Source organism: Choloepus didactylus, chromosome 9 (assembly GCF_015220235.1).
Source record: "Choloepus didactylus isolate mChoDid1 chromosome 9, mChoDid1.pri, whole genome shotgun sequence".
In the NCBI taxonomy this organism is placed as follows: Eukaryota; Metazoa; Chordata; class Mammalia; order Pilosa; family Megalonychidae; genus Choloepus; species Choloepus didactylus.
Window position 1 is genome coordinate 59,065,425 of NC_051315.1, and position 24,780 is coordinate 59,090,204.

Genomic DNA, 24,780 nt, shown 5'->3' on the forward strand with positions numbered 1-24,780 from the left:
TCTACCTTTGTTCCTTAATGGGAAAGATCTTAACATTATTTTATTAGAACTAATAACCCCCTCCCCCCAGAAATAATATTCAGTTGGGGATTAGCATCATAAGCAAGAAGGAAGTTAATTGAGTTTCGGGGTGAGATATTGAGAGAGAAAATAAAAATTTCCACCTGCTTAAATTCTAATCATATTAGTATTTAAAGTTTTTATTTGTATATTTGTACTGTACTTTTATTCTTTTCAAAGCATTTTTACATGCATTACTAAGATGATTAAAATGCAAGAAATAATTTTATAAAAGATAGAATGGATGGATTAAGGATAAAGAGAAGGGATAAGATAGAAGGCAACAGTATGACAGAGGAAGAGTACACAGGCATACGTATTCTTGAACAAATACCTACTTTATGCCATTTACAAATTTCCTTAAGGCCTTTAATTCCATGTCGCATATTTTTGCAGTGGTGTGTATGCAAATAGTATATTTTATTTAGCATTTACATTTTTTTATCTTCATTTTATTGAGATATATTCACATACCATGCAGTCATACAAAACAAATCGTACATTCGATTGTTCACAGTATCATTACATAGTTGTACATTCATCACCTAAATCAATCTCTGACACCTTCATTAGCACACACACAAAAATTACAAGAATAATAATTAAAGTGAAAAAGAGCAATTAAAGTAAAAAAGAACACTGGGTACCTTTGTCTGTTTGTTTGCTTGTTTCCTTCCCCTATTTTTCTACTCATCCATCCATAAACTAGACAAAGTGGAGTGTGGTCCTTATGGCTTTCCCAATCCCATTGTCACCCCTCATAAGCTACATTTTTATACAATTGTCTTCGAGATTCATGGGTTCTGGGTTGTAGTTTGATAGTTTCAGGTATCCACCACCAGCTACCCTAACTCTTCAGAACCTAAAAAGGGTTGTCTAAATTGTGCGTAAGAGTGCCCACCAGAGTGACCTCTCAGCTCGTTTTGGAATCTCTCTGGCACTGAAGCCCATTTCATTTCCTTTCACATCCCCCTTTTGGTCAAGAAGACGTTCTCCATCCCACGATGCCAGGTCCACATTCCTCCCCGGGAGTCATATTCCACGTTGCCAGGGAGATTCACTCCCCTGGGTGTCTGATCGCATGTATGGGGGAGGGCAGTGATCTCACCTTTCCAGTTGGCTTAGCTAGAGAGAAAGGGCCACATCCGAGCAACAAAGAGGCACTCGGGAGGAGGCTCTTAGGCACAATTATAGGGAGGCCTACCTTCTCCTTTGCAGCAACCGTCTTCCCAAGGGTAAAACCTATGGTAGAGGACCCAACCCATCAAACCACCAGTCCCCTATGTCTGTGGTCATGTTAGTAACCATCGAGGTGGGGTAGGCCAATACCCCTGCATTCTCCACAGGCTCCTCAAGGGGGCTATACATATTTTTTTTCTGTTTTAACTTTTTCTCTTTTTTTAAATCAACTGTATGAAAAAAAAAATTAAAAAAAAAAACCAAACATACAATAAAAGAACATTTCAAAGAGACCATAACAAGGGAGTAAGAAAAAGACAACTAACCTAAGATAACTGCTTTACTTCCAACATGTTCCTACTTTACCCCAAGAAAGTTACCTAATATAGCAACATTTCTGTGAACTTGTTCCTACTATATCCATCAGAAATTAACAGACCATAGTCATTCCTGGGCATCCCCAGAACGTTAAATAGCTTATCTGTTCTTCTTGGATTATTGTTCCCCCTTCCTTAATTGCTCTCTATTGCTAGTTCCCCTACATTCTACATTATAAACCATTTGTTTTACGTTTTTCAAAGTTCACATTAGTGTTAGCATATAATATTTGTGTTTTTGTGCCTGGTTTATTTTGCTCAGCATTATGTCATCAAGGTTCATCCATGTTGTCATATGTTTCACAAGATCGTTCCTTCTTACTGCCGTGTAGTATTCCATCGTGTGTATATACCACATTTTATTTATTCACTCATCTGTTGAAGGACATTTGGGTTGTTTCCATCTCTTGGCAATTGTGAATAATGCTATGAACATTGGCTTGCAGATATCTGTTCGTGTCACTGCTTTCCGATCTTCCGGGTATATACCGAGAAGTGCAATCGTTGGATCGAATGGTAACTCTTTATCTAGTTTTCTAAGGAACTGCCAGACTGACTTCAGAGTGGCTGAAACACTATACAGTCCCACCAACAATGAATAAGAGTTCCAATTTCTCCACATCCCCTCCAGCATTTGAAGTTTCCTGTTTGTTTAATGGCAGCCATTCTAATTGGTGTGAGATGGTATCTCATTGTGGTCTTAATTTGCATCTCTCTAATAGCTAGTGAAGCTGAACATTTTTTCATGAGTTTCTTGGCCATTTGTGTTTCCTCTTCAGAGAACTGTCTTTTCATATCTTTTGCCCATTTTATAATTGGGGTGCCTGTACTATTGTCATTCAGTTGTAGGATTTCTTTATATATGCAAGATATCAGTCTTTTGTCAGATACATGGTTTCCAAAAATTTTTTTCCATTGAGTTGGCTGCCTCTTTACCTTTTTGACAAATTCCTTTGAGGTGCAGAAACTTCTAAGCTTGAGGAGTTCCCATTTATCTATTTTTTCTTTTGTTGCTTGTGCTTTGGTTGTAAAGTCTAGGAAGTGTTCGCGTAATACAAGGTCTTGAAGATGTTTTCCTGCATTATCTCTAGGAGTTTTATGGTACTTTTTTTTATATTGAGATCTTTGTTCCATTTTGAGTTAATTTTTGTGTAGGGGGTGAGGTAGGGGTCCTCTTTCATTCTTTTGGATATGGATATCCAACTCTCCCAGCCCCATTTGTTGAAAAGACCATTATGTTTAATGGTCAAAGTTTAGTGACTTTGGGGGCCTTATCAAAGATCAGTCTGCCATAGATCTGGGGGTCTATCTCCGAATTCTCAATTCAATTCCATTGATCTATATGTCTATCTTTGTGCCAGTACCATGCTGTTTTGACAACTGTGACTTTATAATAAGCTTCAAAGTCAGGGAGTGTAAGTCCTCCCACTTCGTTTTTCTTTTTTAGAGTGTCTTTGGCAATTTGAGGCATCTTCCCTTTCAAAATAAATTTGAGAACTAGCTTTTCCAAGTCTGCAAATTAGGTTGTTGGAATTTTGATTGGGATTGCATTGACTCTGTAGATGAGTTTGGGTAGAATTGACATCTTAATGACATTTAGCCTTCCTATCCATGAACATGGAATATTTTTCCATCTTTTAAGGTCCTCTTCTATTTCTTTTAGTAGAGTTATGTAGTTTTCTTTATACAGGTCTTTTACATTTTTGGTTAAGTTTATTCCTAGGTACTTGATTTTTTTAGTTGCTATTGAAAATGGTATGTTTTTCTTGAGTGCCTCTTCAATTTGTTCCTTTCTAGCATATAGAAACATTACTGACTTATGTGCATTAATCTTGTATCCCGCTACTTTGCTAAATTTGTTTATTACCTCTAGGAGCTGTATCGACGATTTCTCAGGGTTTTCCAGATATAAGATCATATCATCTGCAAACAATGACAGTTTTACTTCTTCTTTTCCAGTTTGGATGCCTTTTATTTCTTTGTCTTGCTGGATTGCCCTGGCTAGCACTTCCAGCACAATGTTGAATAACAGTGGTGACAGCGGGCATCCTTGTCTTGTTCCTGATCTTAGGGGGAATGCTTTCAGTCTCTCACCATTGAGTACTATGCTGGCTGTGGGTTTTTCATATATGCTCTTTATCATATTGAGGAAGTTTCCTTCAATTCCTACCTTTTGAAGTGTTTTTATCAAAAACAGATATTGGATTTTATCAAATGCTTTTTCAGCATCTATTGAGATGATCATTTGATTTTTCCCTTTCGAATTTTTAATTTGTTGTAGTACATTGATTTTCTTACGTTGAACCATCCTTGCATGCCTGGAATGAAACCCACTTGGTCATGGTGTATGATTTTTTTTAATGTGTCTTTGGATTCGATTTGCAAGTATTTTGTTGAGGATTTTTGCATCTATATTCATTAGGGAGATTGGATGGTAGTTTTCCTTTTTTGTATCATCTTTGCCTGGTTTTGGTATTAGATTGATGTTAGCTTCATAAAATGAGTTAGGTAGTGTTCCATTTTCTTAAATGTTTTGAAAGAGTTTGAGTTTGGAGTTCTTTCTGGAAAGTTTGGTAGAATTCCCCTGTGAAGCCATCTGGCCCTGGGCATTTATTTGTGGGAAGATTTTTGATGACTGATTGGATCTCTTTGCTTGTGATGGGTTGATTGAGGTCTTCTGTTTCTTCTCTGGTCAGTCTAGGTTGTTCATATGTTTCCAGGAAATTGTCCATTTCCTCTATATTATCCAGTTTGTTGCCATACACTTGTTCATAGTATCCTCTTATAAATTTTTTAATTTCTTCAGGATCTGCAATTATGTCCCCTTTTTCATTCATTATTTTGTTTATGTGGGTCTTCTCTCTTTTTGATTTTGTCATTCTAGCTAGGGGCTTGTCAATCTTGTTGATCTTCTCAAAGAACCAACTTTTGGTGATATTTATCCTCTCTATTGTTTTTTTGTTCTCTATGTCATTTATTTCTGCTTTAATCCTTGTTATTTCTTTTCTTCTACTTGGTTTAGGATTGGTTTGCTGTTCATTTTCTAGCTTCTTCAGTTGATCCAATAGTTCTTTGATTTTGGCTCTTTCTTCCTTTTTAATGTATGCGTTTAGTGCTATAAATTTCCCTCTCAGTACTGCTTTTGCTGCATCCCATAGGTTTTGGTATGTTGTGTTCTCATTTTCATTCATCTCTTTATATTTAGCAATTTCTCTTGCTATTTCTTCTTTAACCCACTGATTGTTTAAGAGTGTGTTGTTTAACCTCCAGGTATTTGTGAGTTTTCTAAGTCTCTGATGGTTATTGACTTCTAATTGTATTCCATTGTGGTCAGAGAATGTGCTTTGAATACTTTCAATCTTTTTAAATTTATTGAGTCTTGTTTTATGTCCCAGCATATGATCTATTCTGGAGAAAGTTCCGTGAGCTCCAGAAAAGTATGTGTATCCTGGTGATTTGGGATGTAATGTTTTGTATATGTCTGTTAAATCTAATTCATTTATCAGATTGTTTAGGTTTTCAATTTCCTTATTGGTCTTCTGTCTGGTTGATCTATCTATAGGAGAGAGTGATGTGTTGAAGTCTCCCACAATTATTGTGGAAACATCAGTTGCTTCCTTTAGTTGTGCCAGTGTTTCTCTCATGTATTTTGTGGCACCTTGATTGGGTGCATAGACATTTATGATTGTTATTTCTTCTTGTTGAATTGCCCCTTTTATTAGTAGTTAGTGGCCTTCTTTGTCTCTCAAAACATCCCTGCATTTGAAGTCTATTTTATCTGAGATTAATATTGCTACACCTGCTTTCTTTTGGCTGTAGCTTGCATGAAATATTTTTTTCCATCCTTTCACTTTCAATTTCTTTGTGTCCCTGTGTTTAAGATGAGTCTCTTGTATGCAACATATTGATCATTCATTTTTTTTAATCCATTCTGCGAATCTCTGTCTTTTAATTGGTGAGTTTAATCCATTTACATTCAATGTTGTAACCGTGAAGGCATTTCTTGAATCAACCATCTTATCCTTTGGTTTATGTTTGACATATATATATTTTCCCCCTCTGTCTATTAATATCCTTTATTGTACCCATACCGAATCTCTTTAGTACTGAACCTTTCTCCAAGTCTCTCTGTCCTTTCTTTGTTTCTGTGTCAGTAGGGCTCCCTTTAGTAACTCCAGTAGGGCAGGTCTCTTGTTAGCAAATTCTCTCAGCATTTGTTTGTCTGTGAAAAATTTAAGCTCTCCCTCAAATTTGAAGGAGAGCTTTGCTGGATAAAATATTCTTGGTTGGAAATTTTTCTCACTCAGAATTTTAAATGTATTGTGCCACTGCCTTCTCGCCTCCATGGTGGCTGCTGAGTAGTCACTACTTAGTCTTATGCTGTTTCTTTTGTATGTGGTGAATTGCTTTTCTCTTGCTGCTTTCAGAACTTGCTCCTTCTCTTCTGTGTTTGACAGTGTGATCAGAATACGTCTTGGAGTGGGTTTATTTGGATTTATTCTATTTGGAATTCGCTAGCATTTATGATTTGTGTATTTATGTTGTTTAGAAGATTTGGGAAGTTTTCCCTAACAATTTCTTTGAATACTCTTCCTAGACCTTTACGCTTTTCTTCCCCTTCTGGAACACCAATGAGTCTTATATTTGGACATTTTATATCATCTATCATATCCCTGAAGTCCGTTTCAATTTTTTCAAATTTTTTCCCCATTCTTTTTTTATGGTTGCATTTTCCATTCTGTCATCTTCCAGGTCACTGATTCGTTGTTCAACTTCCTCTAGCCTTGTACTGTGAGTGTCCCGAATCTTTTTAATTTGGTCAACAGTTTCTTTAATTTCCATAAGATCATCTATTTTTTTATTTAGTCTTGCAATATCTTCTTTATGCTCTTCTAGGGTCTTCTTGATATCCTTTGTATCCTGTACTATGGTCTCATTGTTCATGTTTAGTTCTTTGAGCAGCTGCTGTAGGTGCTGTGTGTCTTCTGATCTTTTGATTTGGGTGCTTGGGCTTGGGTTATCCATATCATCTGGTTTTTTTATATGCTTTAAAATTTTCTTTTGTTTTTGGCCTCTTGGCATTTGCTTAACTTTATAGGTTTCTTTTAGGATTTGTAGACCAATTGAAGTCCTTATCTCTAATTTATGAGATCTACAGCTTCGTGGAGTACACTTTCTCTAACTAACCAGCATGTGGTGTCCACGAGTCACCTGTTCTCCACAAGCCAGTTCTCCCCTGCTTTGCCTTTGTGGTGAGTGGGGGAGTGAGTCTTGTGGGGTCCAATTGGTCTACCAAGCTTGCGTGTGTGGTTGGTGTTACCCGCCCTGTATATGGGGTGTGTTTTGGGGCAGTCAGGGAGGGGGGTTGGTTCTAACAATCAAATTTCCCTGGTGATCCTGGAGTTTTAAAGCTGCTGCAATAGTCTAATCCTTCAGTTCAGTCCTGCCACAGTTTGTCTCTGCCACTGACCCACAAGTGCTTGGTATTGGCGTATGGCTCCTGAGACTTGTGAGTGGGTCCCTCTTCCAGGCCGTGCACCCCCTGTTCCTCTGTTGAGGGATGACTGTGCTATGTCACAGGTGAGTGCCGTCCCCCCACGGTGGTTCTGGGCTGTTGGGCTGTGTAGGGAGGCTCCCAGTCTGCTGAAATAATGGCTGAATGGGGCTTTGTTAATTCACACTGTTCCACCTTCCCAACTCTGGGACAATCAACTGAGGTTGCAGGGAAGGCTAATGTCCACGCCCAGTTTTGTGGTGTGTGCCTGTTATTTGAAGCACTTCCGTCACACTGGGTTGTGTGGGGCAGCTCTGGGCTATGGGGCTGGCGATGGGCAGGAGTGTTTCTTGTCCACCAGGATGATGGGTATGAGGAGACACCCCCCTTTTCTTGGGAAGTTGTGGTGTTTAGTGAATTTTCTCAGCCACTGGATTATTGCCTTTTGTCTCAGAGCTCTCTTAGTTCTGCTCTTGTCTTGACCTGCCCAAATTGCAAGTCTTTGAAGATTACTGTATTGGGCTTCTTAAAGTAATTGTTTTAGAAAAAGAAAAAAGGGTTAAAAAAAAAAAAAGGGCCCTCCTCACAGATCTAATGGGTTGTTGAAATGCTAAGAGACAAAGCAATTAGGGCCATTAAGGAAAGGTCCACAGGGCAGAAAGATCAGCTTTTCTTCGTGATTTGCCTATGAGCCTCCGGGCCTGAGCTCTGCCCTTCCCCTTTCTATGTTCACCAGAACTCCAAAAATCCTCCGCTTTTATTTTGGAGTTTTTCGTGCTGTTTTTTTCTATGCCTGTCTCCTCTCTGCTGGGCTGGCTGCTCTCAGATTCTCTGGCGTCTGGTCTCAGTCTGTCTATGGTTGGAGTTTGGATCAATAGAATGAGTTTCCGATAAGGGCTGCCACTGCAGTTCTCCCTTCTCCTTCCGGGAGCTGACAGCCCCTCCTCCCACGGGACTGAGCCTGGCTGGGAGGGGTGCAGGTCTCCTGGCCACAAAAACTTACAGATTTCACTGATCTCAGCAGTTCCACGTTTTCATGAGTGTTGTATGAAGCATGCCCAAAGTCAGATTGCTCTGTGGTGTCCAGTCCACGCAGTTCCTGGCTTTCTACCTACTTTCCTGGAGGAGTAACTAAAACATACAGCTCACCAGTCCGCCATCTTGCCCCGCCTCCTAGTATTTACATTTAAAAGCTAAGTGAAATGTTGACTATGGCTTAAAGATTGGAGTTTTTACACTCTTATCCTACAGACCCTTGGGATTATCCAGTGACCCTTTCATGATGTCATTCTTGTAATTGATGAATTATATATAAAGGAAGACAGGATAAGAAGAGTGTAGTGACATCTCAATTACTGTAAAAAGGGAATTGTAACAATTTAAAAAATGTTTTAAGTTAGAATTATTTAGAATTGGAAGAGACCCTAGAGGTTATCTAATTCAACCACTTCATTTTAAAAATGAAGAAACACATATGAAACAATAACAGTGGCAAGGGTTCTTTATATTTGCAAAGAGTTTTATTTGAATGAGCATGTTTATTAATAAGTTTAATTCAACAAATTGTATCAGATATTTGTCCCAATTTCCCTAGAGTAAAAGAATGTTGTATACTTAGCAGTGGTATTTATACACATGACATTCTTTGTACTATACTTCTTATTCTTTTTTTGTGGCGCTTATATGAAGTAAGAGTAGAAAATGTTGCATTGTATGGAATAGAAAGGAAATAAAATGAGTACATCTTTTTCTTTTTTTTAATTAGAGAAGTGGTGGGTTTACAGAAAAATCATGCATAAAATACAGGGTTTCCATTTACCACCCTAATATTAACACCTTGCATTGTTTGTGGTACATTTATTACAACTATGGAAGCACATATATTGTAACTTTTAGGAGTATTTTTAAAATTAAAACTTATTTTTATTCCTTTTTTGTTTTAATTTATAACCATCAGATAACCCAATTCAAAATAAAATTATTTCTAGTATTATATATAGGTGGGTCTACTTGGAGAGTTTTTCAGAAGAAATGGGATCTTTGAGATAAAGATAATTTTTCAAGGAAAAGTTATATTCTCTGTGACTATTCCCATAATCAATATCCATTTATCTGTATGTAATATTTGGTGTGAACCAGATCGTTGTTCTCGGTGATTCTGCATTTAAAACACTTCCTGTCCCTTGGAAAGTGTAAAAATCCAGTGTTCATTGTGAAAAAATTGAAAACTAGAAAAAAATTGCAAAGAAGGAATCATTTACCTTCAGCTGTGCCATCCAGAGATAATGTTACATTGTTTATTAATTTGCTCATTTACTTCTATTTTTTTTCTGCATACTCTTACATAATTGGGAAATAATTAAAAAAATAAAATGAGTTACTGTATGAACACACTCTGAATATTCTTGCTTTTATTTGAGACATAAACCAAATGAACAGTTAAAACTAATATTTGAAAACTTGTATCAAAAACAGGATTATTGAAATGAAATTCAGAGACATTTGTAAATGAATAGGTGAAAGAAAATAATAATTTCATTTTTTGAGGGATAAGGTTTAATTTTATTTTATTAGCTATCATAAATTGCATTAATAATCAGGGATGGGGTGGGGAATCACATAAACTTTTGGTGCAAAGGGTCATAGAAATATCTAATGTCTTTTTTTTCTGATGTAGGGATTGATTTTATAGCATTCCTGATAATTGGTAAACCTCTCATAAATACTTCCATTGGTAGGGAACTTTCCTAGTTCATGGAGCAATTTGTTCCTTTGCTTGATAGCTCTAATTCTTCTTAATGTTGTATTAAATACTGAACTTTTACACATTCCTTCTTATTTTGCTCTCTAGAAATTTTTTTTTGCTTCCATATCACATCCCTTTAAATATTTACCTTTCGTTATTTAATATTCTCTGTTGTATGTAGCTCTTTGAACTAGTCACTCCTTTTTAAAATCTATGATCTAATTCAGTGCACAGTGATGGGACATCTTTTGATAAACATACTGTGCTTTTATTAAGGCCCAAGGTTTTTTTGTTAAGTCTTTCAGTAGCTATTCTAGACTTTTGGCAGGAGCCCCACTAGCCAACTGAAACGTCCAGGGTTTTTTTTAATTCCAAATTTAGAGCTGACAAGTTAGAGCTCCCTCCCTCCTTTGACTTGTGGAGTTGATAAAGCAAACAAACTCAGATTACAGTTGCTTATGTAATTTAAATTTCATCTTTTTGTTCTAGTCTCTCAAAATCTCCTCTGAATTTTATTTTTATAGCTTGATATGTTAAATATGCATTCTTAGTTTTGTTTATTTTGTATCAATTTTTTTTTGAGTATTGTTTAAACCAGCTGTGAATTTACCTGACTTCTTCTTTGGATCTCTCAGTATTTTCATCTTTATATTTTGTAAATCCATCAAGAAAAGAAAGATTAATTTGGATTAATTTATTTTAGATGAATTTTTGTGGATTTTTGCCAACCATGGTAAGCAAGTGTTAAGAAACCACCTGTACTTTTGCAGATCTGTTTTTTTTTATTAAATTCAGTTTTATTGAAATACATTCACACACCATACAATCATCCATGATATACAATCCACTGTCCACAGTATGATAACATAGTTATGCATTCATCACCACAGTCTATCTCTGAACATTTTCCTTACATCAGAAAGAACCAGAACAAGAATAAAAAATAAAAGTGAAAAAAACACCCAAATCATCCCCCCATCCCACCCCATTTGTCCTTTAGTTTTTATCCCCATTCCTCCACTTATCCATACACTAGATAAAGGGGGTGTGATCCACAAGGTCTTCACAATCACACTGTCACCCCTTGTAATCTACATTATTATATAATTGTCTTCAGGAGTCCAGACTGCTGGGTTGGAGTTTGGTAGTTTCAGGTATTTACTTCTAGCTATTCCAATACATTAAAGCCTAAGAGGTGTTATCTGTGTAGTGCATAAGAATGTCCACCAGAGTGACCTCTCGACTCCATTTGGAATCTCTCAGCCACTAAAACTATTTCGTCTCATTTTGCATCCCCCTTTTGGTCAAGAAGATACTCTCAGTCCCACGATGCCAGGTCCACATTCATCCCCGGGAGTCATTCTCTGCGTTGCCAGGGAGATTTACAACCCTGGGAGTTGGGTCCCACGTAGGGGGGAGGGCAGCGAGTTCACCTGTCGAGATGGCTCAGTTAGAGAGAGAGAGGGCCATATCTGAGCAACAAAGAGGTACTCAGGGGGAGACTCTTAGGCACCATTACATACAACTTTAGACTTTCCTTTGTGGTAATGAGCTTCATAAGGGCAAGTCCCATGCTTGAGGGCTCAGCACATCAAACAGCCAGTCCCAATGTTTGTGACAACATACGCTAGGGGATCAGCATCTTAAAGTTTAGAGATAGGCCTTACAATTCAGGGATAGAGTTCACTGCTGTAAGAGCTTACAATCTAGGGACTATTACAATTATTGTGTCCACATTAGGCTATGTTCTAAGATTCAATTCTGAGTTTACACATTGTAGTTAGTCCATATTAGTGAGGCATCATCCCTCTCACCATGTTTTCTCCAACACTTTTACTCCTATATATATATTTTCCTACAATTTTATAGAGTTATATTCACATACCATACATTTATCCACAGTGTACAATCAGTTGTTCATGGTATCATCATAAAGTTGTACATTTATCACCACAATCAGCATTTGAACATACTGATTACTACAAGAAAAATTGTTTTGTTTTTTTTTTTAGCAATAAGAAAAAATGATAAAAAGAAAAATAACATGTCATACAATACAATATACTACTAAGGACAGCAAATAACACCACTACCAAGAATCCCATATTACTCCCCTATATCCCCTTCTCATATACATTTAGCATTGACGTATTGCCTTTGTTACATTTAATGGAGGTATATTACAATGTTACTGTTGACCATAGACTCCAGTTTGCTTTGATTATGTTTTTTCCTGAATACCATCCCTTTTCAAATTTCTACATGGTTGACATTCATTTGCTTTCCCACATGCAAAAAACATTTTTATATTTGTATATTTAGTAACAGTCATTGGCCACTCCAGTTTTTGCCAAGTTATACAGTCCCAGTCTTTAGCATCTATCTTTACCTCTGGTGTCATACATTCTCCTATCCCACCTCTTTCAGCTTTACTCACAGACATCTTTGTTCAGTGTACTTACAATACTGTGCTACCATCACACAGTATTATGCTATCTATTTCTGGATCTATGCAATCAATCCTAAACATTCTGTAGTCCTTCAGCATCAAATGGCTGATCTCTGCCCTCTTTCTATCTCCTGGTCGCCTGTGTTGTCAGCTTTTAACTCCCAAAGTTTGTTCATTAATGTCTGTTCATATTAGTGAGACCATACAGAATCTGTCCTTTTGTTTCTGGCTAACTTCACTCAACATAATGTCCTCAACGTTCATCTACATTATTACATGATCCTTGTCTTTGTTCTGTCTTACAGCTGCATAATATTCCATCATGTGTATATACCACAGTTTGTTTATCCACTCGTCCTTTGATGGACATTTGGGCTGTTTCCATCTCTTGGCAATTGTGAATAATGCTGCAGTAAACATTGGTTTACAAATGTCTGTTTGTGTCTTAAGTTTCAGTTCCTCTGAGTATATACCCAGCAATGGAATAGCTGGGTCATATGGAAAATCTATATTTAGCTTCCTGAGGAACCTCCATACTGTCTTCCAGAGTGGTTGCACCATTCTACATTCCCACCAACAATGAATAAGTGTGCCTCTTTCTCCACATCCTCTCCAGCACTTGTCATTTTCTGTTTTGTGGATAATGGCCATTCTGGTAGGTGTGAGATGATATCTCATTGTGGTTTTGATTTGCATTTCCTTAATAGCCAGTGAAGTTGAGCATTTTTTCATATGCTTTTGAGCCATTTGTATTTCCTCTTCAGAAAAATGTCTGTTCATGTCTTTTGCCCATTTTTTAATTGGATTGTTTGTCTTTCTGTTATTGAGATGCAGGATTCCTTTATATTTTCGGGATATTAAACCCTTATCTGATATGTGGTTTCCAAATATCATCTCCCATTGTGTAGGTTTCCTTTTTACTTTTCTGACAAAGTCCTTTGATGTACAAAAGTGTTTAATTTTGAGGAGATCCCATTTGTCTATTTGTTCTTTGGTTGCTCGTGCCTTGGGTGTGAGGCCTAAGAAACCACCTCCTTTCACAAGATCTTTAAGATATTGCCCTACATTTTCTTCTAAGAGTTTTATGGTCTTGGTGCTAATGTTTAGGTCTTTGATCCACTTTGAGTTAATTTTGGTATAAGGTGTGAGATGGACATCCTTTTTCATTCTTTTGGAAATGGATATCCAGTTCTCCAAACACCATTTATTGAACAGGCTGCTCTTTCCCAGTTGCTTCGGCTTCACTGCCTTATCAAAGATCAGTTGTCCATAGATGTGAGGGTCTACTTCTGAACACTCAATTCGATTCCATTGATCAGTATATCTGTCCTTATGCCAGTACCATGCTGTTTTGAGCACTGTAGCTTTGTAATATGCTTCAAAGTCAGGTAGTGTGAGACCTCCCACTTCACTCCTCTTTCTCAAGACATTTTTGGTTATTCGGGGCATCTTACTCTTCCAAATAAATTTAGTTATTGGTTTTTCTATTTCTGTAAAGTACGTTGTTGGGATTTGAATTGGTGTTGCATTGAATCTGTAAATCAGTTTAGGTAAAATTGCCATCTTAACTATATTTAGTCTTCCAATCCATGAACATGGTACGTTCTTCCATTTTTTCAGGTCTTGTTCAATTTCTTTTAGCAGTTTCTTATAGTTTTCTATGTAAAGGTCTTTTGTGTCCTTGGTTAAGTTTATTCCTAAATACTTGATTCTTTTGGTTGCTATTGTAAACGGGATTTTTTTCTTGATTTCCTTCTCTTGTTGCACATTACTTGTGTATAGGAACACTACAGATTTTTGCGTGTTGATCTTGTAGCCTGCCACTTTGCTGTATTCATTGACTAGTTCTAGTAGCTTTGCTGTAGATTTTTCTGGATTTCCTACATATAGAATCATGTCATCTGCAAATAGTGAAAGTTTTCTTCCTCTCCAATTTGTATGCTTTTATTTCTTTTTCTTGCCTAATTGCTCTAGCTAGAACTTCCAGCACAATGTTGAATAGCAATGGTGATAGTGGGCATCCCTGTCTTGTTTCTGATCTTAGAGGAAAAGCTTTCAGTCTCTCCCCATTGAGTGTGATGTTAGCTGTGGGTTTTTCATATATTGCCTTTATCATATTGAAAAAGTTCCCTTCTATTCCTATCCTTTGAAGTGTTTTCATCAGGAAAGGATGTTGAATTTTGTCAAATGCCTTTTCTGCATCAATCGAGATGATCATGTGGTTCTTCTGCTTTGATTTATTGATGTGGTGTATTACATTAATTGATTTTCTTGTGTTGAACCAGCCTTGCATACCTGGAATAAATCCCACCTGGTCGTGGTGTATAATTCTTTTAATGTGCTGCTGGATTCGATTTGCAAGTATTTTGTTGAGGATTTTTGCATCTATATTCATTAAAGAAATTGGTCTATAATTTTCTTTTTTTGTAGTATCTTTGCCTGGTTTTGGTATTAGGGTGATGATGGCTTCATAGAAAGAGTTAGGTAGCTTTCCCTCTTCTTCAATTTTTTTGAAGAGATTGAGCAGGATTGGTACTAATTCGTTCTTGAATGCTTGGTAGAATTCACATGTGAAACCATCTGGTCCTTGGCTTTTCCTTTTTGGGAGCTTTTTGATGACTGACTCAATCTCTTTACTTGTGATTGGTTTGTTGAGGTCATCTGTTTCTTCTTGAGTTAATGTTGGTTGTTTATGCTTTTCTAGGAAGTTGTCCATTTCATCTAAGTTGTCTAGTTTATTAGCATATAGTTGCTCATAGTATCTTCTCATTATCTCCTTAATTTCTGCAGGGTCGGTAGTTATATTTCCTTTCCCATTTCTGATTGCATTTATTTGCATCTGCTCTCTCTTTTTTTTTGTTAGCCTAGCCAGTGGTCCATCGATTTTATTGATTTTCTCAAAGAACCAACTTCTGGTTTTGTTGATTCTCTCTGTTGTTTTCCTGTTCTCAATTGCATTTATTTCTGCTCTAATCTTTGTTATTTCTTCCCTTCTGCTTGCTTTGGGGTTAGTTTGCTGTTCTTTCTCTAATTCCTCCAGGTGAGCAGTTAACTCTTCAACTTTTGCTCTCTCTTCTCTTTTAATATAGGCATTTAGGGCAATAAATTTCCCTCTCAGCACCGCCTTTGCTGCATCCCATAAGTTTTGATAAGTTGTGTTTTCATTGTCATTTGCCTCGAGGTATTTACTAATTTCTCTTGTAATTTCTTCCTTTACCCACTGGTTTTCTAAGAGGGTGTTGTTTAGCCTCCATATGTTTGTGAATTTTATGACCTTCTGCCTTTTATTTATTTCCAACTTCATTCCATTGTGGTCTGAGAAAGTGTTTTGTATAATATCAATATTTTTAAATTTGTTGAGACTTGCTTTGTGACCCAACATGTGGTCTATCCTAGAGAATGTTCCATGAGCACTTGAGAAAAAAGTGTATCCTGCTGTTGTTGGATGTAGTGTTCTATAAATGTCTGTCAAGTCTAGTTCATTTATCATACAATTCAACATCTCTGTTTCTTTAGTGATCCTCTGTCTAGATGTTCTATCCATTGATGAGAGTGGTGTATTGAAATCTCCAACTATTATTGTAGAGGTATCTATTTCTCCTTTCAGTGATCGCAGTGTTTGCCTTATGAATTTTGGGGCATTCTGGTTTGGTGCATAAATATTTATGACTGTTATGTTTTCTTGATGAATTGACCCTTTTATTAATATATAGTGTCCTTCTTTGTCTCTTTTAATTGTTTTGCTTTTGAAGTCTAACTTGTCTGATATTAATATAGCTACTCCCGCTTTTTTCTGGTTGTTGTTTGCATGAAATATCTTTTTCCAACCTTTCACTTTCAGTCTATGTTTGTCCTTGTGTCTAAAGTGAGTTTCTTGTAGACAGCATATAGATGGGTCCTGTTTTTTAATCCATTCTGCCAGTCTGTGTCTTTTTATTGGGGAGTTTAATCCATTTACATTTAGTGTTATTACTGTAAGGGCAGTACTTTCTACTACCATTTTGTTTTTTGGAATTTATATGTCATATCTTATTTTTTCCTCTCCTTTTACCTTTCCTGATAATCTTCATTTCTGCACTCTTCTCCAACTCTCTCTCCCCTGTCTTTTCCTATCAGCCTGTAGCACTCCCTTTAGTATTTCTTGTAGTGCCGGTCTCTTATTCACAAACTCTCTCAGTGTCTGTTTGTCTGAAAATGTTTTAATCTCTCCCTCATTTTTGAAGGAAAGTTTTGCTGGATATAGAATTCTTGGTTGGCTGTTTTTCTCTTTCAGTATCTTAAATATATCATGCCACTGTCTTCTTGCCTCCATGGTTTCTGCAGAGAAATCTGTACATAGTCTTATTGACTTTCCCTTGTATGTGATGGATTGCTTTTCTCTTGCTGCTTTCAGAATCCTCTCTTTGTCTTTGACATTGGACAATCTGACCAGTAAGTGTCTTGGAGTAGGTCTATTGGGATCTATTCTATTTGGGATATGTTGTACTTCTTGAATCTCTAATTTTCTGTCTTTTATAAGAGTTGGGAAATTTTCAGTGAATATGTCTTCTATTACTCTTTCTACCCCTTTTCCCCTCTCTTCTCCTTCTGGGATACCCATAACACGTATATTTGTGCATTTCATGTTGTCACTCAGCTCCCTAAGACCTTGCTCATATTTTTCCAATTTTTCACCATCTGTTCTTTTGTGTGTATGAGTTCTAATGACCTGTCTTCCAGTTCACTGATCCTTTCTTCTGCCTGTTCAAATCTCCTGTTGTGTCCCTCCATTGTGTTTTTCATCTCCTCCATTGTGGCCTTCATTCCCATGAGTTCTGCCATTTGTTTTTTTAAGTTTATGAATTCTTCTTTATGGTCAGCCAGTGTCTTCTTTATATCCTTCAGCTCTTTTGCTGTATCTTCCTTCATTTAATCAAATTTATTTAGCATTAGTTGCCTCCACTCCTGTGTCTCAGCTGAGCTATTAGTTTGTTCCTTTGGCTGGTCCATGTTTTCGTGTTTCCTGGTATGGCTTGTTATCTTAAGTTGTCTAGGCATCTGATTCTCTTGATTAGTTTATTTTGGAGCTTGTTTTCTGTCTTTTACTTAGTGGCTTTCTTGTTGGTTGGCTTTGTTTTCTCGCCTCTGTTATTCAGTTCAACTTATTCTAGACCTCTAACTTAGGTTCTATTTAGTTGATCGGAATTTTCCCCTCTTGTTTTTTCTGTTTCTTGCTCTGCTTCAATGTAACCTTTTTGTGAGTGGGTCGCCTACGATGTGGTCGACCCTAGTCAGATTTTCGCAGTCTAGTGAGGCCCAGGTCTCATTGGGAGGGTATGGAGTTTTCCTGAGAATGAGACCCTCTTATGAGGCCTTTAGAATTGGTGCTTTTCCACTCCTGTCCAGCAGGTGGCGCTGGCCAGCCCACAGCTCCCCCACCAGTGTAAGGAGGTATGGAGCCTTTAGTTCTCCTGGTGACTCTGATCCTGTCAGGGGCGTGGCTGACTGAAGCTGGAATCTGAATTCCAGCCCCTGGGGTCTGAATTCCCAGAAGGAGAACTGCCAGTTGAGCTAGGCCTCCCTCCACTCTCCCAATCCTCAGAATTCCAGTTGCCTCTCAGGGGCACTATTCCCTTCTCCTCTCTCCTCTTTGGGGCCTCTCCAGGTAGATTCGTTGGTCAGCCTGAGTTGCCAATTAAAGATGGGGGTGGAGGCCTTCAGTAGTGAATATGAAATTCAAAGACACTGTAGGTACTCTGTCTCCCCTCAAGCCCAGCCTAGTCCCTCAACCTGGGCTTTCCAATAGAAAATAACCACATATATTACTTTTAGATTAAAAAAAAAAAAAGAAAGTAGAAAAGAAATCAAGAAAAAGAAAAAAGGAAAAAAAAAGAGTCTCTTTTAAACGTTTTTCCCCAGCCTGGAAGTTTTGTCAGTGTCAGAATAGAGTATTTAAAGATATGCTTTGGGCTATTTTCTGATAATTACTCTCCAGCTGCTTCAGTTCCACCCCTGCCGGGGGCTATTGAAATGCAAAAAGATAAGAGATCAGTGAGAAGCCAGAAGGGACAAAATGTAAGGGAAAAAAAAAAAATGGCTTTTTGGGAGTCTGGGAATGGGTGCCCGCTTTTACGTGCCCCCACTTCTTGGAGCCCAGCCCTTCTTTAGCACCCCAGCTCCCAAAGCTAGTTAATTAATTTGTTAATTTATTCTGCAGTTGAGGCTGGTTTGAGCCTCCCTTCTTGCCCTCAGCAGATTGCTGTTTTTTGGGTTTTTTTTCCCCCCCTTTCAGGGAGCCGGCAGCAAGACAGTCTGTGAGGTCTGGGTGGGGAGGGGCGCCAGACCCCTGATCTGGGAAACTTACAATGTTCGCTGCGATCTCAGCTTTTCCTCCAATTCCAAACTTGTGTCCAATGTGTGACTGGTTACTGGAGACCCCAAAAACACTGTTTCATATAGTTCTTGGGTAATTGCCAGCTGCTCTAGGGGAGAGACGAAATTCTGCTCCTCACCACTCCGCCATCTTGCCCCGCCTCCGCAGATCTGTTTTTGAATCTGTTTTTCCTGGGTCTTCTCTCATTTTGGACCTACATTTTGTGCTTGAAACACCGGTAGTATTTTAAAAATACTTCAAAAAGTTACAGTGTGTGTGCTTTCATCAATTGTAATAAATATACCACACTGATGCAAAGTATTAAATAGGATTGTATATGGAAATTGATGCTGGCTTGTCAGAAATATGAAATTAATGCTGTAGTGTGAAGACCAATGAAGTCACTCCAGTAGATAGAAGAGCAGCTTGAAGCTGAGGCTACTTTTCTGTTTTGGAAATTTGATTGGCTCTGATTGGGTAAAATCTGGAAATCTATATACAATGCGGTTCTAGCCTTCCATGTACATCATTATTAGCACAATGGACTTTATACCAAGATACTACCACACATGTCTGTTTAACGCCTCTTGGCTTATATGCATTTAGAAAATAGGGAAAAGATGTCATTATAACATGGAAATTGTTGATAATTGTGCAATCTTAGTATAGGAAAGGTGAGATAGAGGGGTAGAATTATAACTTCTGGCTGGAGAGGAAAAAGCCTTCACCTCTGCTGTAAAGGCAGCAGGAGCCTTTTCAGCAATATTTTAAGAAAATTAGAAATGTGCACCTGCACCCAGAGTACACCTCCAGCCTCATCCTGCCTTGGTTTTGCTAGTGGCAGGCTGCTTCCTCAGCTCCTCTTGTCTACATTGTCTTAGCTGGTGAGCTTTCCCACTCCATTGTTGTGCCTTGGTACCTTCTCTTGAAACAGCCTCAGACTACCCCAAGATGCTTACCTGGGTATCCAGATTATCTCCCAAGGTACTGTTACTGCTTTTGTTACTTCTCCGATTACAAACTTGAATAGGTTGTGAACAACTTGTCCCTAACCCTTTTTCCCCCAATAAGCCCTGTTATTTTTTAGTGTGACGTTTCTCATGGATGTATATATGAGCAGAAATGCCTATATTTCCTTTTTGGATTTTTTCGCTGAGCATATTTTAATATCTTTTTATTATTTTTCAGCTGTCAATTGTAACCTCTTATATGCTGTTTTTGTTTTAGAACTTGATTTCTTGAACTAATTTTGTTCATCTTGGATTCTTCAAAGCCTTTCCTGTATTGTTTCACTTCTCTCCCCCTTCTCTCCTTTCTTTCTGTGATAATCTGCCCCTCCACCCCTTCCTTTAGCTTCTTTGTGAATGTGATGTTAATATTAAAAGGCTAGGAAATTTTTAATTAGAGCATTGTGTAAGGAAATATTTTTATTAGACTTCCATTAGAAGCACAGATTAAGCTTAAGAGGTCTTTATTTTAATACTAAAGATATTTCAGTGTATTTTAATCAAAATTAGCAACATTTTTTTGAGATTTATTGAAATATATTATTTAAGATTTTATTACAGCAAATATATAAAAAATAAAGCATGTTTGTTAATATATAAAAGTGTATATATTATAACAATATATAAGCATTTGTGTACTTACATAAAATATATAAATTCTTGAATGTAACTATATTTAATGCTAGTTTTGTTTTCCTCCAGGAGGATCAGGATGGGAGTCAAGGTCTGGGCAAGCGAAAAAGAGTAAAACTAAGCAGTGGCACCAAAGGTATTTATATTTTGTTTCTTTCCTTGCATAAAAAGCTCCTAAAATATTTACTCACTAAGACTATTTCATTGCAAGCCATGTTGGCATTGAAGCTGTTTTGAAGGAAGACTTATAATTATTATATTTGTCTAACGGCAGAGAAAATGTTGTTAGGGGGTGGTAGTGGGAGACTTCAAAAACAAATAAAACCTTTACTATTGAGATTTTGTTCATTGTTTTCTTCATGTACATTATATTTGAGCCAGAAAAAAAAAAATAGGTTTTTCAGTGATACTTTGATTTGAGTATAATTTTTGGTATAAAGTTTTAGTGTGGATTATACATTTTTAACATCTAGGGTATCCACTTTCTGGAATGAAAAAGGATGAGCAAAGGAAGGATGGTGAGGGAGAGAGCATGAATGAGTATGAATATGAATGAGAATGAATAGCACTTAACACATAGTACATGTTTACTCAGAAGAGGAAGTAGATATGCCTGTAGTGAGGGAATAGATTAGTAATAATAATGAGTAATATTTTTTGAATCTTTTGTATGGGCTAGACATAGTGCTGAATACTTGCCATGAGTTGTTTCATTTAATTATGAAACAGATTTTACTATTTTGTGAAGCAGATATTATTAATATCATTTCATGAATGAGAAAATGGAGTTGTGTTAAAGTTCACAGCTAATAAGCAGTAGATCCTTTCAAATCCCAGAGCCTAAGCTTTTAACCCCTGTTTTCTTGACCCTCACTAAAAGCTTTTCTTGATCACTTGCTACTAGTTTGCAGCCTGTGTTTTAGGTTTTGCTGTGAATTTCCAAGTCTTAAACAAACAACTTGTTTTCTGAGTTAGTGTGATCTATCAATTTGATGGAAAGAAGATTCTTATTTGGGTACTCGTTTCTGATGAGTCTTTTGGAATATCCAGGACTGCCTGTAAAGGTGGAGCAGGGAAGCAGTTTCAGATGTAGACTCATTTTGTAAGTCTGTTATTAGTTACTTATTCCCCTGCATTTTAACTTGTGGGCCATTAGAGCAGAAGCATAACTTGGATCTGTGCTCCAGGATGTATTCTTGCACACATGCTCCCCTTCTTCCTGCTCAGTAGAAAACCTATGATATCTGAAGGAAATTAGAAACCTGTATGACTCTATGGCCCTTTGATTTACCAGAGGTGACAATGGGTTTTCCAAGTCCTTGCTACATCTCTGAGTTGGAACAGATTGTTAGGCATGTACTTGAGTTAAAGCTTTAGGCAGGCCCACGAAATACCTGTTACAGTGTAAGAGGTCATTGTTTTCTTTCAGCCTGGTCAAAGTCTGGTTGAAGATGTTTTTTTGTGCAGATTTAAAGTTGAAATTTATTTTTTTATGCCCGATTTTTTTTTTTTTTTTCATCTTTAGGGTTGGATTCCTCCCTTTAAGACTGATCAGTTGTCATATGTGGCTTAAGTATGTACAAGCAAGAAAAGGCTTTTTTAATTAACAGAACTCCAGGTGTTTAAAAAAGTAACTTGCTTTTGAAGGTATCTTAAGTCCAGGGAGTGGTTTAATTTTTGTAAGAATTTGATTCAACAATTTGAAAATGAGCGGGAAATAAGATAATGTGCTAAACACATCATTCATTGCCTATTTTCAAAACTTAAATTTTAAGGATGAAGAAATTGAGACTTAGAAGGGGTTAAGTAATATGGCCAACATTATTCACCTAGTGAGTTGCAGAGCCTGTGTTCTCCTGTCTAACTAAAACCTTTGCCTTAGGCATGCTTTACATCATATATTGATTCTTGAAAACTATTGTTTTGCAATTTGGCTTAAGGTAGTTTCAATGTTAATAAGTCATGACATTTTAATCAAAATTTTAAAGGTAAATAGTCATTCTTAATTAATAGGAGCTTTTCTGACTACATTTCCATAACAAGGCAAATTCTTTGAATATCTTGGGAGATTGACATCACCTATTTTAAAAGCAACAATGAAGCCACACCACAACACAGTGAACCCTAAGTTAAACCATGGACTGTAGTTAATAGTACAAATATAAAAATGTGTTTTCATCAACTGTAATAAATGTGTTGCACCAATGCAAGGTGTTAATAATAGGGTGGTGTATAGGAATTCTGTTTTTTATGCATGATTGTTTTGTAAACTTACAGTTTCTCTAATAAAAAACAACAAAGCTATTGCTATTTTGTTTTGGGGTTTTTTTTCTTTTGGTCTGAAGATGAAAAAAACTGAATTCTACATAACTAGAACTATTCTTGTTTTAGTAGAAGACATGATTTTTCTGGTGCATCCTGATTGTTTTATTTATTTAAAACAAAGTTATTGTTTTTTTTCCTTTTAAGTGCTTGACATATAATAATGTTATGGTAACTTCAGACTTTTTATTTGGCTAGTGCAAACTTGCAGAGTTTGCTGCCATAACTGTAAGTATTCTAAGATTAATAACTACTAGTTTTGTTCAGTTTTGTAAATATGTTAAGGAACACTTACCTGTGAGGATTACCAGAAAGATAGTCTCTGAAATTTTCAACCATGTTTGTGCCAAGTGAATTGTGAGAATTAAATTGGATATACCACTGTGGATAATATTCTTATTTTTAATTATAATTCTTTTATTCCTGTTACCTGATTCTCTTGGGCCCTATTTTTATCACTTTCTGGCTTTGAATCTATCAGTATGTGCCTTTGAAGATATTTTACCTCATTTTTTCTGAGACTGGTTTATTTCTGTTTTTAAATCAGTACCATACCCTGGAAGTGCTCTGTTTCAGGAGGAAGAGATTTTTGTTTTACAAGTAGAAAATTCTGAGATTTGAAAAATAATTACGTAGATGTAAACAGATGTATAGTATAATAGTATTTATATATTACCTTCTATTATATATTGCTTATATTGATGGCACCTCTGAAACAGAGTTAGGTAGAGGACTGAGAGATATTTTTGCCTCTGTAGTTAAATTAGTGTCTCTAGAATATATAGAGTTTTCTTGATACTGTTTTTTTCCTTAGTTATTAATGAAATTATTATTTTAAAGTTCTGTCTGATTCAAGCCTTATAAAAGAATCAAGAGAGTGGTAATACACTGAGCTTATTGTTACTCTTTTAGACTGATTACCTGAGGAGATGTGGTAATGAATACATAACCCAGTATTAAAAGAACTGTGAAGTTGGGAGAACTGGATATGCATTTACAAAAGAATAGAAAGAGGACTCCTACCTCACACCATATACAAAAATTAACTCTAATTGGATCAAAGACCTAAACATAAGCACTAAGACCATAAGACTCTTAGAAGAAAACATAGGGCACTATCTTAAATATCTTGTGATTAGGAGGTGGTTTCCTAGACCTTACACCCAAAGTGTGAGCAACCAAAGAACAAATAGACAAATGGGATCTCTTCAGAATCAAACACTTTTGCACATCAAAGGACTTTGTTAGAAAAGTAAAAAGGCAGCCTACACAATGGGAGACAATATTTGGAAACCACATATCAGATAAGGGTTTAATATCCCAAATATATAAAGCAGTCCTGCAACTCAACAACAAAAAGACAAACAACCCAATTAAAAAATGGGCAAAATGCATGGACAGACACTTTTCTGAAGAGGAAATACAAATGGCTCCAAAACATATGAAAAGGGAGAGCCTAAGATGGCGGCTAGGTGAGACAGGGCAAAAAAACACCTCCATGAAAAATACTAGATAAAAACCAGAAGGTGACCCAGAATACCAGTTTCAGCGATGCACCAGCTGGACAAGGTCTGCTAGAACCACAGGGGCCATACACTTGGTGAAACTGAGAGTGTGCATTCTGAAACAACTGAGTAAGCCGGCTGAAAGATCCGCAGCCACGCTGCGGTGTGGGGAAGCCGGGGGTTGGCATTTGGAGATGGACTGCTTCTTTTTTAAAAAAAAAGGGAAAAACCCAGGAGCAGCTGCAGTTGCAATGGTGGGAACCATGCAGTGAAGCACGGCAGGAGCGGGCTGAGCCAGCCGCTTGGTGTTTGGCATGGAGAAGATCGATGCAGATTCCCCCAGGGCCAGGGGAGCAGAGGGAAGAGCCGGAAGGAGAAAGAAACCCCGCTGCTTGCAGCTGGCTCCCTGGCGTGCTGGAGACACTCCTACCTGGGGCCGTGCCCACAACCCAGAGCCATGCCAGTTGTCCCGGAGCTGGGAAGGAGGAACTGTGCGAGGAGGGGGCGGTTGAGATGCCCCGTTCAGCCACCTTGGCATCAGGCTGAGAGCGCCCCTGCACGGCCCGGTGGCCCGGGGCTTCCCTTGAGGGAAAGGTGCACTTGTGACATAGCACAGCCTTTCCTCAGCAGAGGTCCTGGAAGACCCAGGGATGCTA

At 37.3% G+C, this 24,780-nt stretch overlaps 1 protein-coding gene across 4 annotated transcripts in view; it reads left to right on the forward strand.

The window, feature by feature from the left end:
* Positions 1-24,780, forward strand: part of UBR3 (ubiquitin protein ligase E3 component n-recognin 3) — a 364,711-nt gene that overhangs the window by 96,320 nt on the left and 243,611 nt on the right. For 3 of the 4 annotated variants that reach the window (XM_037850484.1, XM_037850488.1, XM_037850487.1), the window contains exon 6: positions 20,367-20,433. In XM_037850484.1, coding sequence (XP_037706412.1) covers positions 20,367-20,433 — 67 coding nt within the window. The remainder of the gene's footprint in view (positions 1-20,366; positions 20,434-24,780) is intronic. The other variant, XM_037850485.1, reaches the window with a different exon arrangement.